Source organism: Lissotriton vulgaris, chromosome 6 (genome assembly GCF_964263255.1).
Source record: "Lissotriton vulgaris chromosome 6, aLisVul1.2, whole genome shotgun sequence".
NCBI classification, from domain to species: domain Eukaryota; kingdom Metazoa; phylum Chordata; class Amphibia; order Caudata; family Salamandridae; genus Lissotriton; species Lissotriton vulgaris.
In genome coordinates, this window is record NC_141694.1 from 1,269,249,778 (window position 1) to 1,269,272,432 (window position 22,655).

Sequence of the window (22,655 nt, forward strand, 5' to 3'; positions counted from 1 at the left end):
GAGGAAGACACCGTCCATACCGACCCCACGGAACAAACCCAAGAAGGGCCCGCTCAGCCCCAAGACCTTCCAGACCTGGCTCAGTGGCGTCAAGAAGGGGGACCCACCCAGGAGCAATTCCGGCAAGAGCAAAAGACCTGTCCCTCCCTCGAGGGACTGCAACAGCAAGCACTCGCCCAGAGCGCGGGAGACACCGCAGGGGCCCACTGGATCTATTGGGACAATGACCTACTGTACAGCGAACAAAGAATCGCGGAGTTGGGGGCCAGTCGAGTGCTGGTGGTGCCCCTCCGCTACAGAGACTTCCTTTTGAACTTGGCACATGATGTCCCCCTGGCTGGACACTTGGGGCAAGACAAAACATACAACCGCCTAGTAACCCACTTTTACTGGCCAAAAATGAGAAATGACGTCTCCAACCACTGCCGGTCCTGCCCCACCTGCCAGGCCAGCGGGAAGAACGGCCGCAAACTCAAGGCACCCCTGCAACCATTCCCCGTTGTTACCACCCCGTTCGAAAGGGTGGGAATAGACATTGTGGGGCCCCTGGACCCCCGAACAGCACAAGGGCATCGATTCATCCTGGTCCTGGTGGACCACGCCACCCGCTATCCCGAGGCCGTTCCCCTTCGAACTGTAACAGCACCAGTGGTAGGCCGAGCCTTAATGGGGATCTTCTCTCGAGTGGGCTTCCCCCGGGAGGTCGTCAGCGACAGGGGCACGAACTTTATTTCAAAGTATATGAAATCCCTCTGGCAGCAGTGCGGAGTCACCTACCGATTCACAACCCCCTATCACCCGCAAGGAAACGGACTGGTCGAGCGGTTCAACCGCACTCTCAAGGGGATGATCATGGGGCTGGAAGAACCCCTACGCCGCCAGTGGGACGTGCTACTCACGTGCCTCCTCTTCGCCTACCGAGAAGTCCCCCAGCAGTCCCTCGGCTTCAGCCCCTTCGAACTACTGTACGGACACCCCGTTCGAGGGCCCCTCAGCCTAGTTAAAGAAGAATGGGAAATGGCCCCCCTGAAGACCCCTCCAGACGTCTACAAGTACCTCCTGACCCTCCGCAATCAGACCAGGCGATTCAGAGAGATCGCCAAAGCCAATCTTGAGGCCAGTCAGGAGGACATGAAGAAATGGTACGATCAACATGCCTCCTCCATCGAGTTCGAGCCTGGTCAGCAGGTATGGGTGATGTCCCCCATCGAACCTTGTGCCTTGCAGGACAAATGGACGGGGCCCTTCAAGGTGGTCGAGCGCAAGAGGCCCGTCACCTATCTCATCGACATGGAATCCCCCCGGAACCCCTTCCGGGTCCTCCACGCCAACAGACTCAAACCACACTTCGTGCGCTCGGAGCTCAGCCTGCTGATGGCTACAGACAGTGGAGCGGAAGAGGACTCCGAGCCCCTCCCTGACCTACTGAGGACCCGTGAAAAAGATGGTTCGGTGGACGGGGTCCGACTCTCCGATGCCCTGACCCCGGAGCAGCGCCAAGACTGTCGGGCCCTCCTGCTGCAATTTGCAAACCTATTTTCCCTCACCCCCGGGGTCACCCCCTGGTGCCTGCACGACGTGGACACTGGGGACAGTCCCCCATCCGACACCGGGCGTACCGAGTACCAGATCGGGTGCGCGCCTGCATCCAAGAAGAAGTCTCCAAAATGCTTGCACTCGGAGTCATCGAACCCTCTGACAGCCCCTGGGCCAGCCCAGTCGTACTGGTCCCCAAAGCTGCTGCCCCGGGCACCACCCCCGAGCTCCGATTCTGCGTCGACTATCGGGGTCTGAACGCTGTCACCCGAACCGACGCTCACCCCATCCCCCGAGCAGATGAACTGGTCGACCGCATGGGGGCTGCCCGCTACCTAAGCATCTTCGACCTGACAGCGGGCTACTGGCAGATCAGCCTCACCCCCAGGGCCCAAGAACGATCCACTTTCTCCACCCCGGATGGACACTACCATTTCAAAGTGATGCCATTCGGCATGAAAAACGCTCCAGCCACTTTTCAACGACTTGTGAACCAGGTATTGGCGGGCCTCGAAGAGTTCAGCGCCGCCTACCTGGACGATATCGCGGTATACAGTCGCCACTGGTCAGACCACCTCCGCCACCTCCGAGAGGTCCTGCAGGCCCTCCAACAGGCCGGCCTCACAATCAAGGCCAGCAAGTGCCAAATTGGCCAGGGGTCCGTGACCTACCTCGGACACCAAGTGGGGAGCGGTCTGGTGGCCCCCCTCCAGCTCAAGATCGCTGCCATCCAGTCCTGGCAGCCCCCCGTAACCCAAACCGAGGTCCGAGCCTTCTTGGGGCTCACCGGATACTACCGGCGGTTTGTGAAGGACTATGGCAGCATTGTGGGGCCCCTCACGGAACTCACATCCAAGAAACACCCAAAAACAGTCAACTGGACTCCAGACTGTCAAGCGGCCTTCGAGAAGCTGAAGGCCGCCATGTGCACCGCCCCTGTGCTCCAGGCCCCCGACTACAGCCGTGAGTTCATCGTCCAGACTGATGCCTCAGACCATGGCATTGGGGCCGTCCTCTCCCAACTGAACCCCGAGGGAGTCGACCAACCAGTGGCCTTCATCAGCAGATGCCTGCTGGCCCGAGAACAGCGCTGGAGCACCATCGCAGTAGTGTGGGCCCTTAAGAAGCTCCGGCCCTACCTCTTCGGTACCCACTTTCGGGTGCAAACAGATCATCGCCTCCTGCAATGGTTAATGCAGATGCGGGGGGAGAATCTCAAACTATTGCGATGGTCCATCTCCCTGCAGGGGATGGACTTCACTGTGGAGCATCGCCCTGGCCAGGACCACGCCAACGCGGATGGCCTGTCACGCTTTTTCCGCCTCGACGAGGAGAGTCCCCAAGAGGATGGGTGACTCTCCCCGCCTTCAGCTGGGGGGGAAGCATGTTGGACAGGCCCCATGAAGGGCTCGCTCCCTCCCCGCATGACAGGGCCCGGACACCGGCTCTCCAGGTGCTACCCACAGAAGCAACCCGCAACCCGTCCCCTACGGGACGCCTGCTCCCGGATATCTCTGTATCACTGGCCCGGGCCACCGTCAGCACCATTGCCCGGCCCAGCCGCCATCTTGGACACTGCACCACGAGGCCGCGTGGCCTCAGCTCGACCCCAACCCTGGGCCTGGCCAGGCTCCGACATCCGGGCACCACCATCCACCCAGGAGGTGAACGGACCACTTGGCAGGTCAATGGGAGAAAGAAGTGTCGATGGCTCTCCCCCGCCAGGTGCCGATCGCCCCCAGCCTCCCCGGGCGCTGGCTCCACCCCCCTGCTGGGTGTCTGGACTCCCTCATCCCAGACCTCCCGACCTCCAAGTGCGAGGGTCCGGACATCAAAGGGCGCCAAACCTATAACTGAGGCAGCTCCGGAGCAGGAAGGCAGTTGTATCCTGGAGTCGAGAGAACCGTGAAGAACTCATCGTTGACGGACTGCTGGCGCTGCCGCAGCCCTGCCTTGTGAACTGTCGTCCTGCCTGCTGGCGCTGCCGCGGCCTTCTGCAACCTTCATCCTCGTGGGACCTGCTGGCGCTGCCGCGGCCCTTTGCAACCTTCATCCTCGTGGGGACCTGCTGGCGCTGCCGCGGCCTCTTGCAACCACCATCTTCGTCGGGACCTGCTGGCGCTGCCGCGGCCCGTTGCTACCTACGACCTCCTCAGGACCTGCTGGCGCTGCCGCGGCCCGACCTTCCCGAACGCCGAGCTCGAGGATTGTGAGCTACCCATTGTTTCATCTCAATACCAGATTGGTAACAAGACTGTCCCGCTACCCCCTTTCCCTTCCAGAGACTAGAATTGAGAGGATCCTCGTGTCCTGATCTCATTGTACCGTACTACCTTACTTCAAGAACTGCATATAAAGAGCGTTAACCTTATCTTTGTGTGGTGTCCATCTGTGGGGGGGAAGTTACTTGTCTGTACGATCGCTGGAGACGACCCTCACTGGAGGCCTCTCCCCTTGTCCTCGGCCGACCCTCCAGGTCCCCGTCTAACAGTAATCATCATCAGTTGCACTAGATCCTCCTTAAGCACCATAAATATACGTGGAATTGGTAGAAATGTGTATAGCAAGTCCCAAGTCCTAATGAAATTGAAGGTTCACCCTTCCATGTCAGAGAGAAGTGTATGGCACAAAACTGAGGACACTTCTTGTTCTATGACATAGCAAAGAGATGTATACAAAGCACCCATGTTTAGAGAAGCTGACCTCCACCACTTTTGGGTGTAGTTCCCACTTGTGTGTCTAAAGCGATAAGTGATTTAGAACATCCACAATTACATTGAGAAAGCCTGCAAGGTGAGTCTGTCTCTGCAGGGAAGATTCCCAGTCACTGTCCCCACTACCAGAGGTGAATCCCCACCCAACACAGGGCTATGTGGGGTCATGGACCCTGTGATTATATAATGAATGGTGAGGGTATTGTTGGACAGAATGAATGGTGGTCCCTGAGATAGAGAGGAAGAAGGTTTTAAAGGCAAGGTAGACCACCTGCAGCTCCAGCAGGTTTATCTGCTCCACTAAGGACCACTGTCATGACGCCCAGATTGGCAACCTAGCACTGAGGCATCCATAACCCCAGTACTGTGTGCCTAAGGAGGACTGAATGAAAAACCCAACCAAAATTTGGATGGGTCCAACCAATAATGCAGATACGGATGAACTGACTCCAGATGCTGTCACAGCAAATCTAAACTGGCCAATGGGAATTGGTTCCCCTCTGTGTTTCTCCAGGATGTCCATTTCTACCTACCAACCCTACCCACCGATTGGGAACTACCTGAGATTCACAGTGGAGTTCCAGTTCCATCAGAAAACACTCCTACACTAGGCATTTTATTTATTTTCTTTTTAGGCATAAGTGCTGTCAGTTGTAGCAGCTTTAGTATGATGGGCAGGAGCTCATGTTTTTCCAAAGTTTGATAATTATCTGGTGAATGGGTTGAAGCACACCTTCAGCAAAAAGTGAATCTCCTCCACCACTAGGGCTTTCCAATTAACATACAGAAATCACCTCTAAATCCCTTGCAGAGGCTAATATTCCTAAGGGCTGTGTCAAGCACTGCTCCTATGAAGGTGTTTCCTCCTCCTAAGTGGAGAGATATTTTAGGCGTTTATAACTCCAACACTCTCTGTTCTGAACTTCTAATGCCTTCTCATCCTAATTGATTTGATCTGCCATGTGGAACCTACAGGATGCATGCAGGCCCTCAGTGGGGCCTGAAAAAACAGTGGTTCACAAATCAAGGGAGGCTATCAGCTCGGGTACTTAATGGAACTAGTCCTGCCACATGGACACCTTAGAGAGCCAAAGGTTGAGGATGGTTATCAGACCAGTCTCCTTTTTGGTGGCCGAAAGTAAGGGGAATAAAATCCTCTTTCTTCCAGATGAAATAAAAAAAGCAATGGACAGGGCTGCAGCCTGAGTAATTACAGGTAGCTGAGATTAATTTGAGCATTCCTTTCATAACATTGTTTATCTCTCTTCCAAAGGCACTACCTCTTTAGCCCCTTTGTTCAATAGGATAATGACCTTTCCCTCTAAAATCTTATTGTGTGCAGGAGAGCATGCCCTAATGGAGACAACAATCCAGAAAGGAGGAAAGAAAGGATAGGTCAAGGCCCTTGCACGTTAGCTGGGTGACCCAGGGGTTGTTTGTGATAGTCTCTGAATTGGTGTAAAAATGGGTAGCACAACATAATCGTCCAGTTGGGAGTGGTAGAGGGGTGGACAGGTTGAGACAGCGGAACCAGCAAAGGACTGAATCAACTGCTCTAGTTGAAAGCACCCGTGGTCCAGGGAGGACAAATCAGGTGGTCTGAGACTGCTTAAGAAATTAAATAATATTAACAGATGAAAAATATATAAATAAAAGAGCAAAATGTTAAACCGAATATTGTATAATATTCTGCAAATGTGAAATTAAAGGATATAACTTAAGGTGGTATCCTCAGATTGATTCGTGGAATTGTGCAAGTGCATCAACCAGACAATAGTATGGACAATGGGTGACCTCATTGAATTTGCATAGGCTGGGGTCCCTAGATTTCAATAGTTACTCAGTGGGGGGTCCCCAGATTACAATAATGATTTAGTGTGGGTCCCTGGATTCCAGTAAGAATTAAATGGGGTCCACAGAAGTCAAAAGAATAAGAACCACTGACCTATATGCACCAATCCCAAAAGAAGTTCATCTTTTGAGGTGTTTTGTAAGGTTGACACTGCTGTGAGACTGTGATCTGTGGCAGCTTCAAAAACATCTGTATTGTGATGGAACTGCCTCACTGGTGAGGCTAGGCCTAGAGAGTGAGCTGTAGCTCTGATGTTTGTAAGTCATTTCAAGAAGGCGTTGGTCTTTTCTCAGAACGGCTGCTTGCCATAGAACTGCATGTTTATGGGGCTTGCTTCAACATCTCCAAAGATAGTGGAACTCATCCAAGCATGGCAGTATTTCATGCTTTGGAACACATTGTTTTTGGAATCTAGGCCACCCTTCAGGATCAGTATGGACGCTCCAAAACCATTTCTGATCAAGTCATAAATGTTTTTTTTGTGTGGTCTGGAAGCAGATAAGTTTTGCCAATTCACACAGGTCATGCAAATAGCAGCCCAGAGGGCATGTGGCATTCCCCTCTGGCAGACTTGCCCTTTCTATGGTGATATCACATTTGTGCCTAGGCTGAACCCTAGACTCCGCACCTCCATTAGATTAATGGAAAGAAGTTGCATAATTACTTCAGTTCAGCACATCGTTACATGCCATACCATATCACAGGCAGAGCTGTTGGATCAACGCAGTCTCTTTCGAGTTTCCACATCTACAATAGTCCAGGGGGGTCTCAGGCATGCAGCGGTTGGCATGAGGTGCAGGTGTCATGACTCAAAGATATGGCATTGTACGCAGAATATCAAAGTTTGCTTCTTTGTGGTAACAACCCTGATTAGTTCCCAGTTGTGGTAGAATTTGGCTTTAAAAACTGACAAATTCTATATGATGGTCACTCTACTGGAAGCTATGGAAACTTCCCAATCCAAGTTGCAGCCAAGTCTATTCCTAAGAGATCAGTTCCCGCTCAGGAACATGCAAGGCAATGTTAGTAGGGGGCATTCAGTCCATGTTTATTAAGCTGGCTTTTTGTCCTTTTTGCCATACATTTATCCCCTATATTTTGCTATGCAGAGTGGATCATTATCAGAGAAAAAGTACAACAAAACTAGCACACTTTCCAAAGCAGATTTACATCCACACATGTTCATAATTTGTTTGTGGATTTCCACGATCCGCGGCGTAGCGGAATTTTTTCCTTGTTAGCGCTTTCAAAATGCATGTTCGCACGCGTGGAAGCGACTTACCGGGATCCCTGTGTTCGCCAACGAGTTTTCCTATCCATTCGCATGCGCCACGAGAATTTGGTAGCCAGTCGCGCGATCCCACGAGAGTGTGCGATCGCGAACACATTATTCAGACGCACCATCGGACATCCGCAGTCGCAAACAGGAAACACGCATTGCGAGCGGGCGGGACAAGTGAAACAAGGTGGCCACGCCAATTGGCAACCGCATGGGCAAGTTCACCAGATATTTCCCCCCGAACACGCAAACAGCATCCCCCTACACAAAAAATGCATCGCGAACGGCCGGAATAAGCAATTCCACATGCTCGCAGAATTCTACATAGCTCGCAGAGATTTTTTACTGTTTCACGGAACTTTGCATAACGCGAGTACACAATTTCCACCCACCTCTACCTTAGTGTCAGCGTCTACAGATATCCCAGTAGTCTGATCAATTGAATTTTAGTTTTCAGTGGATCCAGTTAGGCTTTAATATGTTTTAGATTCTCTTATGGTACATTTTGCTTTGTGCCCTGGACAGTTTAACCCAAAATCATACCAAGGTGGATGATTTGATTAACTGCCTTCTGGTCCTGCCTTGTCTTGCACATATCCATGAGTAACCAAGAACTGATGTCTATTTGCAGTCTTATGATGGTTTTCTGCCTTTTTTCGGATGATGTTTGAATATCCCGTCCTCGAGTATTCCATTGAGGTGTGTGCTATTCGTTAAGGAAGAATTAATGTTTGAACATATGTGACTCGTTTTCACCAATTGGCTCCTAAAACAAACAGTTGAAAGAACTCAGATGACTGTTTTGCTGCGGGATAAGAGATGAGATACAGAACAAGTTAATTTTGATCCAAGCATCCAACTTCTTTCCATTTGACTTTGTGGGCTGAAAATCCATTACAAGAATGTTAAATCAGTGTTAAGTCAATGAAATAACATTTTGAGTATGTTACTTAAAAGTGCTATTGAGATTTCAGATTTTCCAGGTGACAAAGAAGGTGTAGCTTGGTCAGTAAGATTAGGGGGGGTGAGCTTCAGGTTTTCCAACAACCATGCTAGCATATCATGTCAAAATACGTTACAATAGAAGCAGTGCAAAAGGGGAGTTTAAGTGATGGTGGAAATGGAAGCGGAGTGTAGACTGTAAAGGGCACTTAAAATACAATATTCTTTCAAATAAGTAATCCTTTTAAGACCTATAAAACATAGACGAGAAACAGTGAATGTGTGCAAGTATTTTTGTATGTGTTTGTATATAAAATTAATGGGTGAAATCCGACAGACTCCCCACCATGTCTGACTGAAAAAACCTTTAGCCAACTATTTTACTGGAGAATACAATTATTAGGGGTGGGATAGCACCCCAAACACCTCCCCTGAAGCTACTCCCCATTACACAAAGCCTTTGGAAAATGCTGCCTTGTAAATCGCCTACACAAGTATGGTCTGTGAGCCACCCTGTAGGAAGGTTCAACTTCACCATGGAATACTATCACAAACTCCAAAGATGGTCCTTGGATTCACACTAATAAATTCTTAGCTCAGTCCTGATAGAGTGGCAAAGAGCAGTCAGGCTTTAGTAGAGAAACATATGTTAAGCATTTCAGAGTACCAACATGGACAATAAGTAATTGACACAACTCAATAGAAATCCGTCACCAATTTCTAAAACTAAAGTGTTATTTTACCTTAATTTAGACACCTAAATGAACAAAACAGCATACATATAACCGGAGCTATGGATTTTAGAAGAAACAATAAATAACAGCAATTCAATACTGCAGAACTTTTGCATTCTGTCAATGAGAAAAAGTGGTAGTGACTATCAGTCACTTGCGGGTAGAGTTGCGTGGAACCCACTGGAGGTAAAGGTGATGCAGACCAGGCCATGACAGTCACTTTAATTTTACCTGGCCCGTAGTCCCTGGGTGCACAGTTGTCCTGGCTGTCCTTGGTGCTGAACTGGTGCCGCAGGGGTGTTGCTTTTACCTCTTACATGGTGCAGGGGGGAAACGGATGCAAAATCTTGACAACAGAGGTAAGTTGAAAGTGTTGCGGAGTTCCCTCTTGATGCAGAGTCAAGTGCAGGGGTCTGTTGCTGTACTGGCAACCAACAAGCCTTGGCAGTGGTAAACAGAGTAGATGGATACTTCAACGTCTAGTTGTCCTAGGGAAACACGGTAGCGACCTGAAACGTCATGGAAGGCAGGACCACAGTTCCCACAATCCACTAAATCATCTGAATTTGGGCGATCCCTCTGAGGGCCTGATGGTCAGTGATTTTTCTGATGCAAAGCTTTGTTTGACTTGCAAGTTGCAGGGACTAGTACCACTAGTCCAGGTGAGGCTGAGGGTGCTTCAGGCTCTCACAGGCGTTCCTCTGTTTTGGGGAACTGAGAGTTAGCCTAAGAAGAGACTTGAACAAGCAGTTCAAGGAGTATTGCCACAGAGACAGAGTATTCCTCTTTTGGTTTGTGCAAGTCCTGGTGTCGCAGGCACAGGTCTCTTCTTTGTCCTCTTCGATGCAAGTTGATTCAGAACTGAGGCTCTGGTGTTGTGGGTGGCCCTTAAATCCTAGATTTAGGGGCATTAGGGATGTGGGTGCAAGAAGCCAATAGGCCTCTTACCCCAGTGCATAATCTGTCCCTAAATTGAACTCATCCGGGGTGTAGGTCACCTTTTCTACCAAGAATCCACTATTTCAATGATTTTTTAAAATGGCAGAAATCTTCTTTAGCTGTACAGACCATGCAGCCCACCCTAAAGGCGTGGCTAGCCTTTTGGGAGCACACACGTCCTGCATACCAATTTTCTTGCATGTTGGGAGCAAATGTGCCTGGGGCAGAGGGAGGACTGTTTCCACCTGGGGGAGACAACCTTGATGTATATCAGAGGCGTTCAGTCATTGAAGCTCACTGCCTTAGTCTGTCACTTCACTAGCCATCCTGAGAGGTAGGAGGTGTGACCTCCTTCCTTCTCAGGCTTTTGTTACTGGCTCCTGGGACTGATCACACTGCCTGCAGGAGGTCAAAATCCTGTCTTGATGGCAGCAAGTGTAGGCCGTCAGTCAGAGCACAGAGAATCTGGGGCAACCGGGTGGGCAACCTCTAAAATAGCCACCTGGTTGCATGCTACATCGTCCTCAACACCAGATTTGTGTCAGAGGTGATGAGGCACGTTGTTTGACACCAAACTCAAGATATGTAGGTGGTACCGTAATGGAGATAGTGACCTGGGTCTGTCTGGCTGCTAGCCCATGTTATCCTATAGACCACCTATCACTTATAATGTACTTTAATAGTAACAGCCACTAGAGGGATATATAAGCTTGTACTCACGTGCCCACATCTTTAATATAAGGCATCCGGCCTTGTGGGCTCATGAGGCCTTCCTTAGGCATGTTTGACATATATCAAGAGTAGTCCATTGGCTTTGCCCCACATGGTGGGGGCAAAGTCGAAATGGAGCAGTTTACACTGTTCCTGCAATCCGCAATGACAGGCCTGTTCTCATTAATTTACTTGGGTCACTCAGGGTGGCACAACCAGTGCAGGAAGCCCTGGGGACCCCTTTCCTACCCATGCCCTGGGTAACACTGGTACCATATACTAGGGGCTTATGAGGGGGATAAAGCACTTGTCCATTGGGGTTGTAGAGTTACATATCAGTCAGTCAGTCAGAACAAGCTTTATTCGATTGCATTTAAAATCATAAAAGCAACAGGACAGCATAAATTTAAAAATTGATTACAATGTAACAAAGTTCATAAAGTTAAAAGACATTCGAAGGTCCAAATCTGTGACGATGTCCAATGTACATAGATATAAAAGTTCACACCAATATAATTCATATACAGTATAAAAAGGTTAAAAATAGTTAAAAAACAATAGCAGCAAATACAAGATAGTGGGGTCACCCTTCCAGTTGCCTCGGGGATAGCATCCTGGTCCTCGTACGCATGGCTGCGACCAGGAAGCTAGCAACCCCGAGGATTGTCCTGGTACTACCTAATAACTGCAGATAAAGTAGAGCAGGGCGTACCTGGACAAAACCTGCGTCTCTTAAAATGGGTGCCAAAAACCTCATTCTACTCTCTTTGTAGTGGCTACAAAACATGACAAAATGCATGAGGGTCTGCTCAGAAAAGTTATCGCAGCTACACGGGGTAGACTCATCATGAACACCCCACACAGGGAAATCTCCCAGGGAATATTGGATTATATTGAACCTAAATCTAATGAGCAAATGACAATGGAATGGTCTGCTCACGATTTTTAGATAAGGTTCAATCTGGGGCGTAGTCAGAAGGAGGAAGTTGGCTCTAGCTCTGGGTTTAATTAGTTCTTTCTCCTCCCGTGTTTGGGTTGCCCTCCTCATAAAGTTTTCTTTAATCCATTTCAGGTCTTCCCTGAGTATAGTGTTTGGGTGACTAAAAAGGTCAGGCCTGCCAAGTCTGCCCATCTCATCTAACAGTGTTAGGGAGACAGTATTGGCACTGTGGTGGGTTAGCTGGCTTCGGTGTACTGTTAGAGTCGAAAACCAGCATCTAGTAGTCCAAATGGGGCTCAAATTGGGGTACGGACATCCACAAAGACCCTTATTTGAAAAGGAAAATGAGCACACGCCAAAGGCTGATTTATGCTCATGGTTTTAGAGGGCACCAGTTAACTGCCTGTCTAAAAAGATCTTTGAAGAACCTTCTCGATGCCTGGGTAGAAAAGGACCTAGACTTGCTGCATGAGGGCCAAGTTCTTTGCCTAATTTAAATAGCTGAAATGAAGATGGGAGAGTATTGGCTTCCTTTTCAATGAAAAGTACAGATGATAATCAGCTCTTTTTACCAATCATGATAAGAACAGAAAGAAGTAGGGTAATTAATACATCTGCCTTGTGGGCTAGTGGGACAACTGGACTGTGCAAGTTCTTTAGAATGTCTTTCCTCAAGGCCCGATTTCGAACAATAAAGAAGAATTCTGAAGTGATTTGAACTGTTGAAGGTTCATCTTTGTTGTCTTGACCAATATGTGAATATGCTTAGTTTTTACAAGAGTCATTTGAAGACCATAATAAGGTGTATTGATTTGATGGCTTCTGCCAATTATTCTGTGAATTTTGTAATCACTTGAATGAGGATACATAATCTTTATGCCAATTAGTTGTTGCCTGTCAAGAGTCAACTGTGGGAGGAGAGAGGGCCATTTAAAGGTCTCTTTATAGGCCAGAGCCAACAATAACTGTGCCTCCAATCATCCAAAGGCCATTGAGGAATGGGAAGCTTAGTAGTCTTACATCTGCTGACCTTGATCAGGCCTGTGACACACCATTCATATGTAATGGGGCATCAGACATAGACGTCTGTTTGCAATCACATTAACAAAAGGAACACCTATTCCTAAAAATCTGATATTTGGATGAATCTACTGAACAAAGCTTATTAGAATTTTAAAGAATTTGGTGAACACAGTAGATGAGCTTTAGACAAGCATCCATATGGTTCAGAAAAACAGTAACACCATCATGCCAGGCAACACATTATAGAGTCAAGTGTCATGCCTAACTGAGAGGGTGAAGTTCTGTGGCATCACCTAGTGACCCTGGAGTGATATTGTAGTGTAGTTCCTATATTCCCAATAGGCTCTGCGCATTGGAATAATATATTCAGCAGTGTAGACGTAGGACTGAGGTTGACTAGGTCTCTACTGACTATATTAGACTTAAGGTTTGCCAGCTAGCTCGGAGGTCACTAGAAACTTTCTCGAATAACGAGGAGGAGTTTAACCTCCCTGGATAGACAAGAAGGGATTAGCTTCCGACAACCATATAACATGACAACTTTGCTCCCTCAGAATAAGAGTGTATCTCTAGAGTCGTGTGAAAACAATAGACCGCTATTTCACTCAGTCAAATGTGCGTACTTAGTTTCACCAGAGTGCGGAGAAAAGAGAGACGGGCGTTTTCAATAAAAAGTGTAATTTATTGAGCAGTCTTCTTTCTCATGCAAGAGAAATGAATTGCCATAATTGCAATACTTAATGTAAAGTAAAGTGCGTACAGTAAAAAGAGTATTATGAAATAATACTGTAAAAGCATTGCTATGGTTTCTTAGTCATAAGATACTTTAAAATGGATAAAATATATACATACATATATACATTGACTAACGTACTCAACTGGTGCTTCTAAATACGCCTACTCCGGTGTACCTGACCTAAGCCTAATACGTGGGAAGGAGTAAGTAAGTAGCAGTTTAAGTTAAGTTGGTTTTGCCAAGAATCCTACTCAAGAATTCTCTTTAAGGATTTAGTCAGCTCCGTACCTTGGTAATAGAATGGCCGGAGGTCTGGTATCTCTCTTTCAGGACTCGATATCCCAGCAGCCCGCGAAGGCGTCTGAGCACACCGGAGCTGGATTTCTCGGCAGGAGAAAATATAGCGTCTCTCTCAGTGCGTCAAAGAGGAGGGGCCGCGTCCGTGGGCTCTCGCATCAGCTGGGCTCTCGGGAAAGTAGATAGCTGCTCGGCTCCAAAACCACCACTGTGTGTTTGCTTAAGGCAACGTTGGTATATTTATACCTGAAAGGTGCTGAGTTTGACGTAAGGTTTGGATATAAGACGTCAATAAAGATGTCACTAAGAACTGACTTTTCCTTTAGTGTTTGCAGGAGTTTAACACCTTAGCTGCTTTGCAAATATCCCTCCCCAGTGCTGCGCTGTCCATTGGAACTAGTGCTGAATGGACGTCCAATGGTCGTGCGCAGAACTGGGGAGGTAGCGCTCGTGACGACCGTTGGCCGTCAGCAGCGCTTAAGAGGTTAATGACAAATCAAAACAAAAGCAAATGGGGATTTCCCAGGTTGCTGGAGGTTTGGTGTGTCGAAAGAACTCGTTGTGCTTTCTAGGAATCCAAGGAAGTAGCTTCTGCCGTGCTTTGGACTGCAAGGGCTCTTTACTTAAATATGGATCTGATTCTTATGCCATTATAGGGATATTATTGATTATAGTCGTACAAGGGCATAAAATAGCAATATTGATTCAGGTTCCTAGATAAAAACACAACAATATTGCCAGAAAACGTTTCCTTGTCCAGTCTGGTGCCTGGCTGTATTCATAAAATGAGGAATCTGCAGGAATAAGTATGTATCAGAAAATGGCTCAGTCTTCAAAAATTAGCTTAGGTTTGTAACCGACTTGTTCTATGTACCATGAATTCTAAACCTTACCAGTCACCTCAGCTGTAGCCCGTAAGAAGTCCCTATTGCTAGCCCCACTAGGTTTCAACCCTCCAACTGTACACCATAGACGGTGTATTGCTTAGTTTCCTCCAAGCCTTAAAACTAACTAGCACTAAGTGCCAATTATAGCCTATGGAAGCAGTAGTCCGTGACCTAAGCACGACGTCAGGCTGAGCATGATGGAGCATGGGTTCGATACACCAAGCAGGTTTGTCTCGTTCAAAGATTTTACCTTCTGACTTAGACTTATAGAGCTCAAAATCCTCCAGCGGGGCAAGCCTGCTGCTGTTTTTGAGGAAGATACATTGAAATTCGGCACCTTTCCTGCAAAGTTCCCCTGAATAACACTGGAAGTTTAGAAAGTCCAAAAATGTTCTATGTCCACAGTTTCTAGACGTAGCTCCTATAGGGCACTTCTAAGGATTCCAGGGTCAGCACTTAAGGCAGAGGACCCACTCCATTTGAGGCTACCAGCAATGTTCAGTACAGGTCCAGTTAATAATGATCAAACCAGTCAGTTCAGGAAAAATGCCTCTTGCAACTTGTTGTGTCCCTGTATCCACATGGGATGTCAGCCAACTGTCCATGTCTTTGTCCTGGTTACAAGAGGGAGCTGGTACAGTCCTTCGCTATTAGCTCACAGGCAGAAAGTACTATCCTCTTCTAATTTTCCACAGGTCCAGAAAGTATCCTGAGGAAGGTTCCTTGGGGTGTCACATCTATGGTTGGCACTAGTCAGTGCAGGGGTGACTCCTGGACACTCGCTAACCAATGGGAGAAAGGTTTCAAGGGCAACCTTACCCGCTTTGCCGAGCTTTTGTGTACACCCTTAGGCATGGCCAGGAAAATGAGCAGTCCCTCTCCCATGTCCACTCATAAGCAGTTGTGGGAGTAACTTCCCTCTTACTGAGTTTGGTGCCAGCCTGACTACTATGGGCTTAAATGACAAAAGTTTTCCCTTCTTCAGGTCTCATCTTAAACTAAACTATAGATGGGTAGGCTAAACCTCAGTCCCTTTCAAGTTACAAAAAAATCCCTGGGCCACTGAGCTGTACCACCTGACCTGATAGGGATCAAATGGCCCAAACCCAGTCCATACTGTTACCAGGCCTAAGCAATTGTTACCCTTTGGAGCAGTTTCACACCTCATTAAGGTCAAACACTGGCTGTGCATGTGCTAACAGAGAAATTAGTCTGGAAGCTTCAGGGAGGGAAAAGGTAACTTTCTAAAAGCTGTTATCCCTAAATATTTTTTTTAAATTACAACTTCACCAATGATTTGGACTTTTCATAAATATGAAAAATATTAATTGAATTACAGTTTTAGCAATTTCGTGTTAAAAGCTTCAGATTCAAGTTTATCTGTACTTTGATATTTTCTAGGATCCTGTTATCGCCCTGACAGTGAAAGTAGCTTTTGTTGTTGAGTCATTGGAGGCCAAGGTCAACTTGGATTTTACACATTTTCCACTTTTAAATATCAGGCAAGCCACCTAGTAGGTATCAAGGTGTGCTTTGAGGTGACTTCATATTCAAAAGAAGGATTTCCCACCTGTAAAAAGGGTTATCATGACAGGCTTGACTGCAGATTTTTAGACTGCTGCACTCAGGCTAAACATGATAGAACGGAAGCCATAGTTTACAGTCCAACCTTGGCGCTGGCAAAATGGGTTCTGCAGTCTACAGGTAGCATTTACTTCCAGGCCCTGAGTGCATTTCCTACACATATACTTAGGGCTTATTGGCAAGGTAAATATGTCAATCAGGGGTAGGCCAATTTACCCATGTTTATAGGGGGAGCACAGGTACTTCACTCCTATTTAGCAGGGGTAAAGTGCACAGAGTTACAAAAACCTCAAAAATAGGGTTTGAACGATGGTAAAAACAAATCTGGGGTGGCCATGCAGAAAAGGAAGATTTGCTTCATAGATAAGTTACACTAAATCTCTGCCAATCAAAATAGTCAGCTTGAAACATGAAAAACCAACAAGTGATGATGGACATTTGGACTACTAGTAATTACTGTGGGCAGTATTCTTCACTTGCATTTTGTTTGGCAGTACTGTTATATAGGAGGACTAACCATAGTCAAATCAGCCTTGACCCAACACAACTGGAGCAGCCTACCCTGAAATGCCAGATCACGCCCTCTGCACAGGAATACAAGTACCCTAAATGGGTTTCATCTTTCGACTGTGCCAGACCGTTGAGCTCCACTGTGTACTTTCTAACAGAAAGCATGTTGCAGTGTCAGGGAATATCTATAACACATGGGGCTTACTTTTCCCTTCAGGTGGACTGCTACTTTTGGGCCAGGGCAAGACTGATTTGAACCAATCTGAACAATACATTTAGAAATATTCCATGCTAGTGTATCTGTTCCATTTCATTACAGATGGGTACCAAATAGTATCATTGCACATGAGGATAATGGGTCTGGCTTATAAGTGCAGCAAGGGTACAATGCGATCAAACGGTATGACCTTCTCACTGTCAGAAACTAGCATTCAAGGACAGCATTATGTCACGGATGTAGTGAATTGTCGAGTGCATATATTACCCCCACCACGACATTATGCGTACCTCACTGAATAACATAGAGGTCCTTCTTACTATGAGGCCCGGAAAGCCTCTGACCGCAGGTCGGAGGCTTTTCCAAGCCTCATCGCAGTTTCCGTTCCGACCGCCTAAATACAATCTAGATGGTTGGAATTGAAACCAGCTGGTCATTCCGGCTGGATTCCGACATGCTCAAGGAGCCCGACGGCCAGTCAGAGACCACCCGTAATCCCGATGGACGGCGTTTCTGCCATTGGGATTGCGATGTTCAGTTTCGGAAAGGCTTTTCATGTAAAGCCTGTCAGAAAGCGAGTGTGGGGGCCCCTATCAAGGCCCTCTTCTCCTTGCTGCCTCCTTGAGGTGCCTGCCATGCGGTCCAGGAATGAACAGAACCTCCCATTTCTCCATGGGTGTGGCAAGTTTACAACCGCAGCACAAGCTCCCATGGAGAAATGGGAGTATACCACGGCAACACGTGTGGTCGTATTGTAATTGTGGTGTCGGGACCGTCGACCAGAAGTCAGTAGATCCCGAGACCGCGGTGGTGTCGGTTGGAGGCAACTCCGACTGACATCGTAATTGAGTCCAGAGTCTTAACTGCTCTGAGTAACACAGAACCTTAACTGCAAAGCAAGCCACCATGATTCTGATGCTAGGCTCCTAGCAAGGTATACATTAGAGTAAAATGGAAAATGGATGCTCTTAGGCTGACTTCTCTTCTTGTCTTCCATTAATATTTGTGTATTTAAGCTCGTATTTGTAAAAAACTGATGAACATTATGGAACACAAATCTTATGAAAAAAGAACATATGACTAACAATTTTTTCTTGTTTCAGACCACTGAATTGGCAACATCTGAAGAAGACAAAAGCAGTTTCCACAGGCCCTTGATTTCTTAGACAGAAAACTAAAGAGGGACATTCAGTTGCTGTCTATCCGGGGCTCCACTAGGCGCATTGTGTTGCCACTGAAAGAGCCATTGAAACATTCACACAATTAAGAAAAAAACATGTTAATGGAAGAATATGTCACAAAGACCCACATAAAGACAGCAAAAACATTTTGGACTTTTTAACATTATATGGGGAACATGGAACATCATTCAGATATAAAAATATTGTAACAAATATGTTTTATGGCAAGAATGAGTGAGGGATAGAGTAGCCTGGTAACTGTGCTGCACCAGTGGAAGTCATCTTGGCTGACATTGTATTAGATTGAAAGAAAAAAACTGCTTTGGCATTTGTAGAGTGAAAAAGTTTTCACCAACACTACTACCATACAGAGAAGGTACAGTAAGCAGCACAGACAGCATGCAAACGGGTACAGCACAGTCAGAAGCAGGTGCAATGTAGAAACACACAGAGCCGGAACAGGTCAAAGAAATGAAATATTCCTTTGCGGCAATATGTGTTCCTCCCAAAGAATGGGTCTAATCTAAAAAGAAGGCATTCCGGTTCCCTGCACTGCCACTACGTAGGCTGGACTTACTTTGTACAGTAAAAAATGCATTTTAAGACATGCTATGGGTGAACAAAAAAAACGGTAATCTTTATGCATATTTTGCTTCAAAATATATATGTAAAAATAAATGTAAGGTATTATGCATGTCCTCCTGCTCAATGTATTTTCTTTAAAACGTTTAAAGTCACGTGGTGCATGCACATTGCTAGCGCAACGCCTGCGTTTTTTTTCAGTCTTCTGTGGTCGAAAATTAGGTGAAAAAGCTTAAGCAAAATTCAAGATGTGAAATGTGCGAAACCCAATAGTTGACAGTTGTTGAAGATCACACTTCCGTATTTCGCTCCTGCACAGTGCGCAGAACAGCGCGATGCTGCCTTGCGCAAAATACATGCGCAGCATCGGTGTTTTTCCCTCTAAAACAAAGTTCACTGCCTGCCTCAGCATCAATGCAAGTGTCCTTCACACAAAACGCAGGTACTGTGTTCACAACACCAGGAAAAGCGTTCCTCGAAAACATCATAGACAGCAACCTACCAGCGCATAGGCTGCTGCCTCCTCTTTTCCTTATGCTCCCCTGAAACCATCCCAGCAGCTTCATGGCAACCTACCTACATGCTGCTGCCGAACCCCTGCGTTGGGCACCGACACACTGCTCTGCACTCACCCCTCATCCCTGTGCCTTCTACCTGCTCCGCCCATTGACGAGCTCCAGCTGTGTTGCACCTGACAGCTGTACTCACCCCTCATCCCTGTGCCTTCTACCTGCTCCGCCCATTGACGAGCTCCAGCTGTGTTGCACCTGACAGCTGTACTCACCCCTCATCCCTGTGCCTTCTACCTGCTCCGCCCATTGACGAGCTCCAGCTGTGTTGCACCTGACAGCTGTACTCACCCCTCATCCCTGTGCCTTCTACCTGCTCCGCCCATTGACGAGCTCCAGCTGTGTTGCACCTGACAGCTGTACTCACCCCTCATCCCTGTGCCTTCTACCTGCTGCCCACACTGACGAGCTCCAGCTGTGTTGTACCTGACAGCAGCTGGTGCTTTCCTCGTGTTACTGCAGTTTGACCTAGAATGGAGGACCACACATTGACACTGACACACTGAGCAATACCACCTTCTGTGGATACAGGGTTAACAAATATGCAGCTTGGGTAGGCTGACCAGACGTCCCGGATTTCCCCGGACAATCCCGGTTTTCTAAGGACTGTCCCTGTGTCACGATGCTTTTCCTAATTTTAAGCTTATGTCCCATTTAGTGGTTCACAGATCGTCATCCTGAAAGGAGAACTGAAAGGTGGGCTCTCATTAAGTAAATTGTTTCTTTCAGGCAGCGCAGTAGGTCAGCTGCCTGTAGCACATGGGGAGATGGAGTGGGGATGGAAGGCGGGGAAGGGGGGGCAGGGGATTCAGGGTATAGGTTGTGGCATAGCTAATGTTATATATGTGTTTATATATGCAGGGCGCATGTCCTATTAAAAAGAAGTGGGGGGACTGACCAAGGAAGACAATATGCAAATGATCTCATGACGTCACGACGTAGCACTATAAAAGAAATAAAATAGTGCTATTTTAATTATTTGTGTAAATACTGGAACAGACTAACCCATCTTACAGTCTTACAGTGTCTGCCTTTATATACAGGGACAGAACAATGGCACAAGCTGCCTCTCTTAAGTACCTGTGAAGAGAAGGCAAGCTGTGTGCCTTTGTTTCCCTCTGTGGCATTTACATTTAAATGTGAGGTTCCAGGCGGCCCCCAGTCAGCATGTACAAACAAAAGGAGGCCGGATGGCCCCTTAACTTCGGCCCAGCTGGAGGTGAAAAAAGGCTCCCTCCTGCCTGCACATTGCTGCTGGGAATGGAAAGCAGGCAATGTGCAGGTGCTGCTGAACGTGTCACTGTGTCTGAAAATGACACCGGGACAAGTTCAGCATATTTCTGTGAGGCCCAACGTCTTGGCAGGGAGGACGGCATCCACCCTGTGGAAAGATCTGGGGGATGCCGTGTACCTGCGTGTACCCCCAACTCGAGCCCTGTATATATGTATGTGTCTACATTTGCAAAATCGAGACAGGCTAGACATAAAAGTAAGGCGTAAGGCTTTAGTCCTTCTTTTATGTCTGGCCTGTCCCAGTTTAGTCAGTTACTACAATCTTGCACTTGTGCTCATGCGGCACAAAGCTGTACAAAATTGAAAAAGTTGCTCGAGCGTCTGTGGAACTCTAGCATATCTCGGCCCGGATGGCTTCTTAAACCAATATGTACTACAATTTATCTTCAAATTTTTATTAGTAAATTTGATTATTGAGAGAGAGAGAAATCAGCGATCAAAGTTGTTTCGTCCTTAATCATTTCAGCATTTGATGTTTGACCTAATGGCAAGGGCTAGGGTCAGACGCAAGGTTAGGCTTAAATTTAAGGTTACAATTTGATGAAGTTTAGTTAACAGTTAATGGTGTGGTTAGGTTTAGAGACTGGATTAAGATTATACTTTCGGCTAGAGAGAGAGAGTTTAAATAAATGTTATGTTTAAAATTGGGGTTCATTTTACTGTAAAGTATTTGGTCAGAATGGGTAAATGATAGGGTTTGGCAAAGGGTTAGTGTTAAGCAAAGAGTTAAGGTGGCATGAGGGTTATGCTTAGCGTTAAGTTTATTGTTATGGTTGGGGTTGGTGCTAGGGATAAAATTAGGGTGATATCTAGATTGGGTATTGTTTAGGAATAAGGAGCGCACTGACTATATGGGTAGAAGAAAATGAGAATAATGCTCATAATTACGGAACTTCTCGAAGTATTAAACAGTACCTTAGAGATTTGCGAAATGATTAAAGTGTGTCGGATAGTGTAGAAAGGTTTGCAAATGAACATTTTAATCTCTTCATTGAGCACAGGTGTCTATTTCCCTATTGTTTTGACATTTATGCCCAGTAATTTAGAAGCGGTACAGTGGAAATTGAAACAAATTACCTTATTATGAAAATTAATTTGAAAGATAAAAAAGGATACATTTAATGAATTCAAAGTAGTTACTATTGATGATTCCCTTTGTTGTGTTATGTTAACCCCTTAACTACTGAGGCTTTTCCATTCCAGTGCTTAGCCTGTTTCTGGCTATTTGAGGGTACTTGGCATGTACTACTCCACAACTTTTTTTCACATAATGTATACATGCACAATTTGCATCCCTTTTTTCCCCAACATTATGGGGATTCTAATGGTTCCCAGAGTTTATGATATCCCCTGGAAGGGACCAAGGAAAAAGTCAAAATATAGCACATTTATTATTATTTTTTGTGTGCAAAAAATGAGGAAAAAGTGCAGCTCAAAAAGTATTTTTTTCTCCTAAAAATAACATAAAAGAAAGGTTTGCTGTGCGTGGACCCTCAACTTTCCAGCTTTCAGAAACAAACATGGTTGTATCAAAACCCTTCTTTTAGCCAAAGTTATCCTACTTGCACCTTGTGGTGGAAACAGACGCAAAACCCATGGGTGATCCCAGAGAGAAATACATTTGTTTTTTAAAAAGAGGAAATTCTGAAGTCAACAAAAAGTCAAAATATAGCAAATTTATTATTATTTTTTGTGTGCAAAAAATGGGGAAAAAGTACTGCTCAAAAAGTATTTTTTTCTCCTAAAAATAACATAAAAGAAAGGTTTGCTGTGCGTGGACCCTCAACTTTCCAGCTTTCAGAAAGAAACATGGTTGTATCAAAAAACTTCTTTTAACCATAGTTATCCTACTTGCACCTTGTGGTGGAAACAGACGCAAAACCCATGGGTGATCCCAGAGAGAAATACATATGTTTTTTAAAAAGAGGAAATTCTGAAGTCAACAAGAGATCATTTGTGTAGATACCTCAAGGTTTTCCCACATAAACTGTTGAATTAAAAAAAAAATGAAAATAAGCATAAAAAATCAGCCATTTATGTCAACCTTTTCATCTGTATCTTCCTGTAAAGATGACAGATTTTCAATAGCAATATGCAATTACATCTAAAAAACCATTCGGTTTGCAGAG

The 22,655-nt window shown here is 46.3% G+C and overlaps 1 protein-coding gene across 1 annotated transcript in view; it reads left to right on the forward strand.

Moving 5' to 3' along the window:
• Positions 1–18,780, forward strand: part of SLC22A3 (solute carrier family 22 member 3) — an 821,636-nt gene extending 802,856 nt beyond the window's left edge. Inside the window, exon 11 of the mRNA XM_086927388.1 lies at positions 18,005–18,780. Coding sequence (XP_086783514.1) covers positions 18,005–18,059 — 55 coding nt within the window. The 3' untranslated portion in view covers positions 18,060–18,780. The remainder of the gene's footprint in view (positions 1–18,004) is intronic.
• The last annotated feature ends 3,875 nt before the right edge of the window (positions 18,781–22,655 follow it).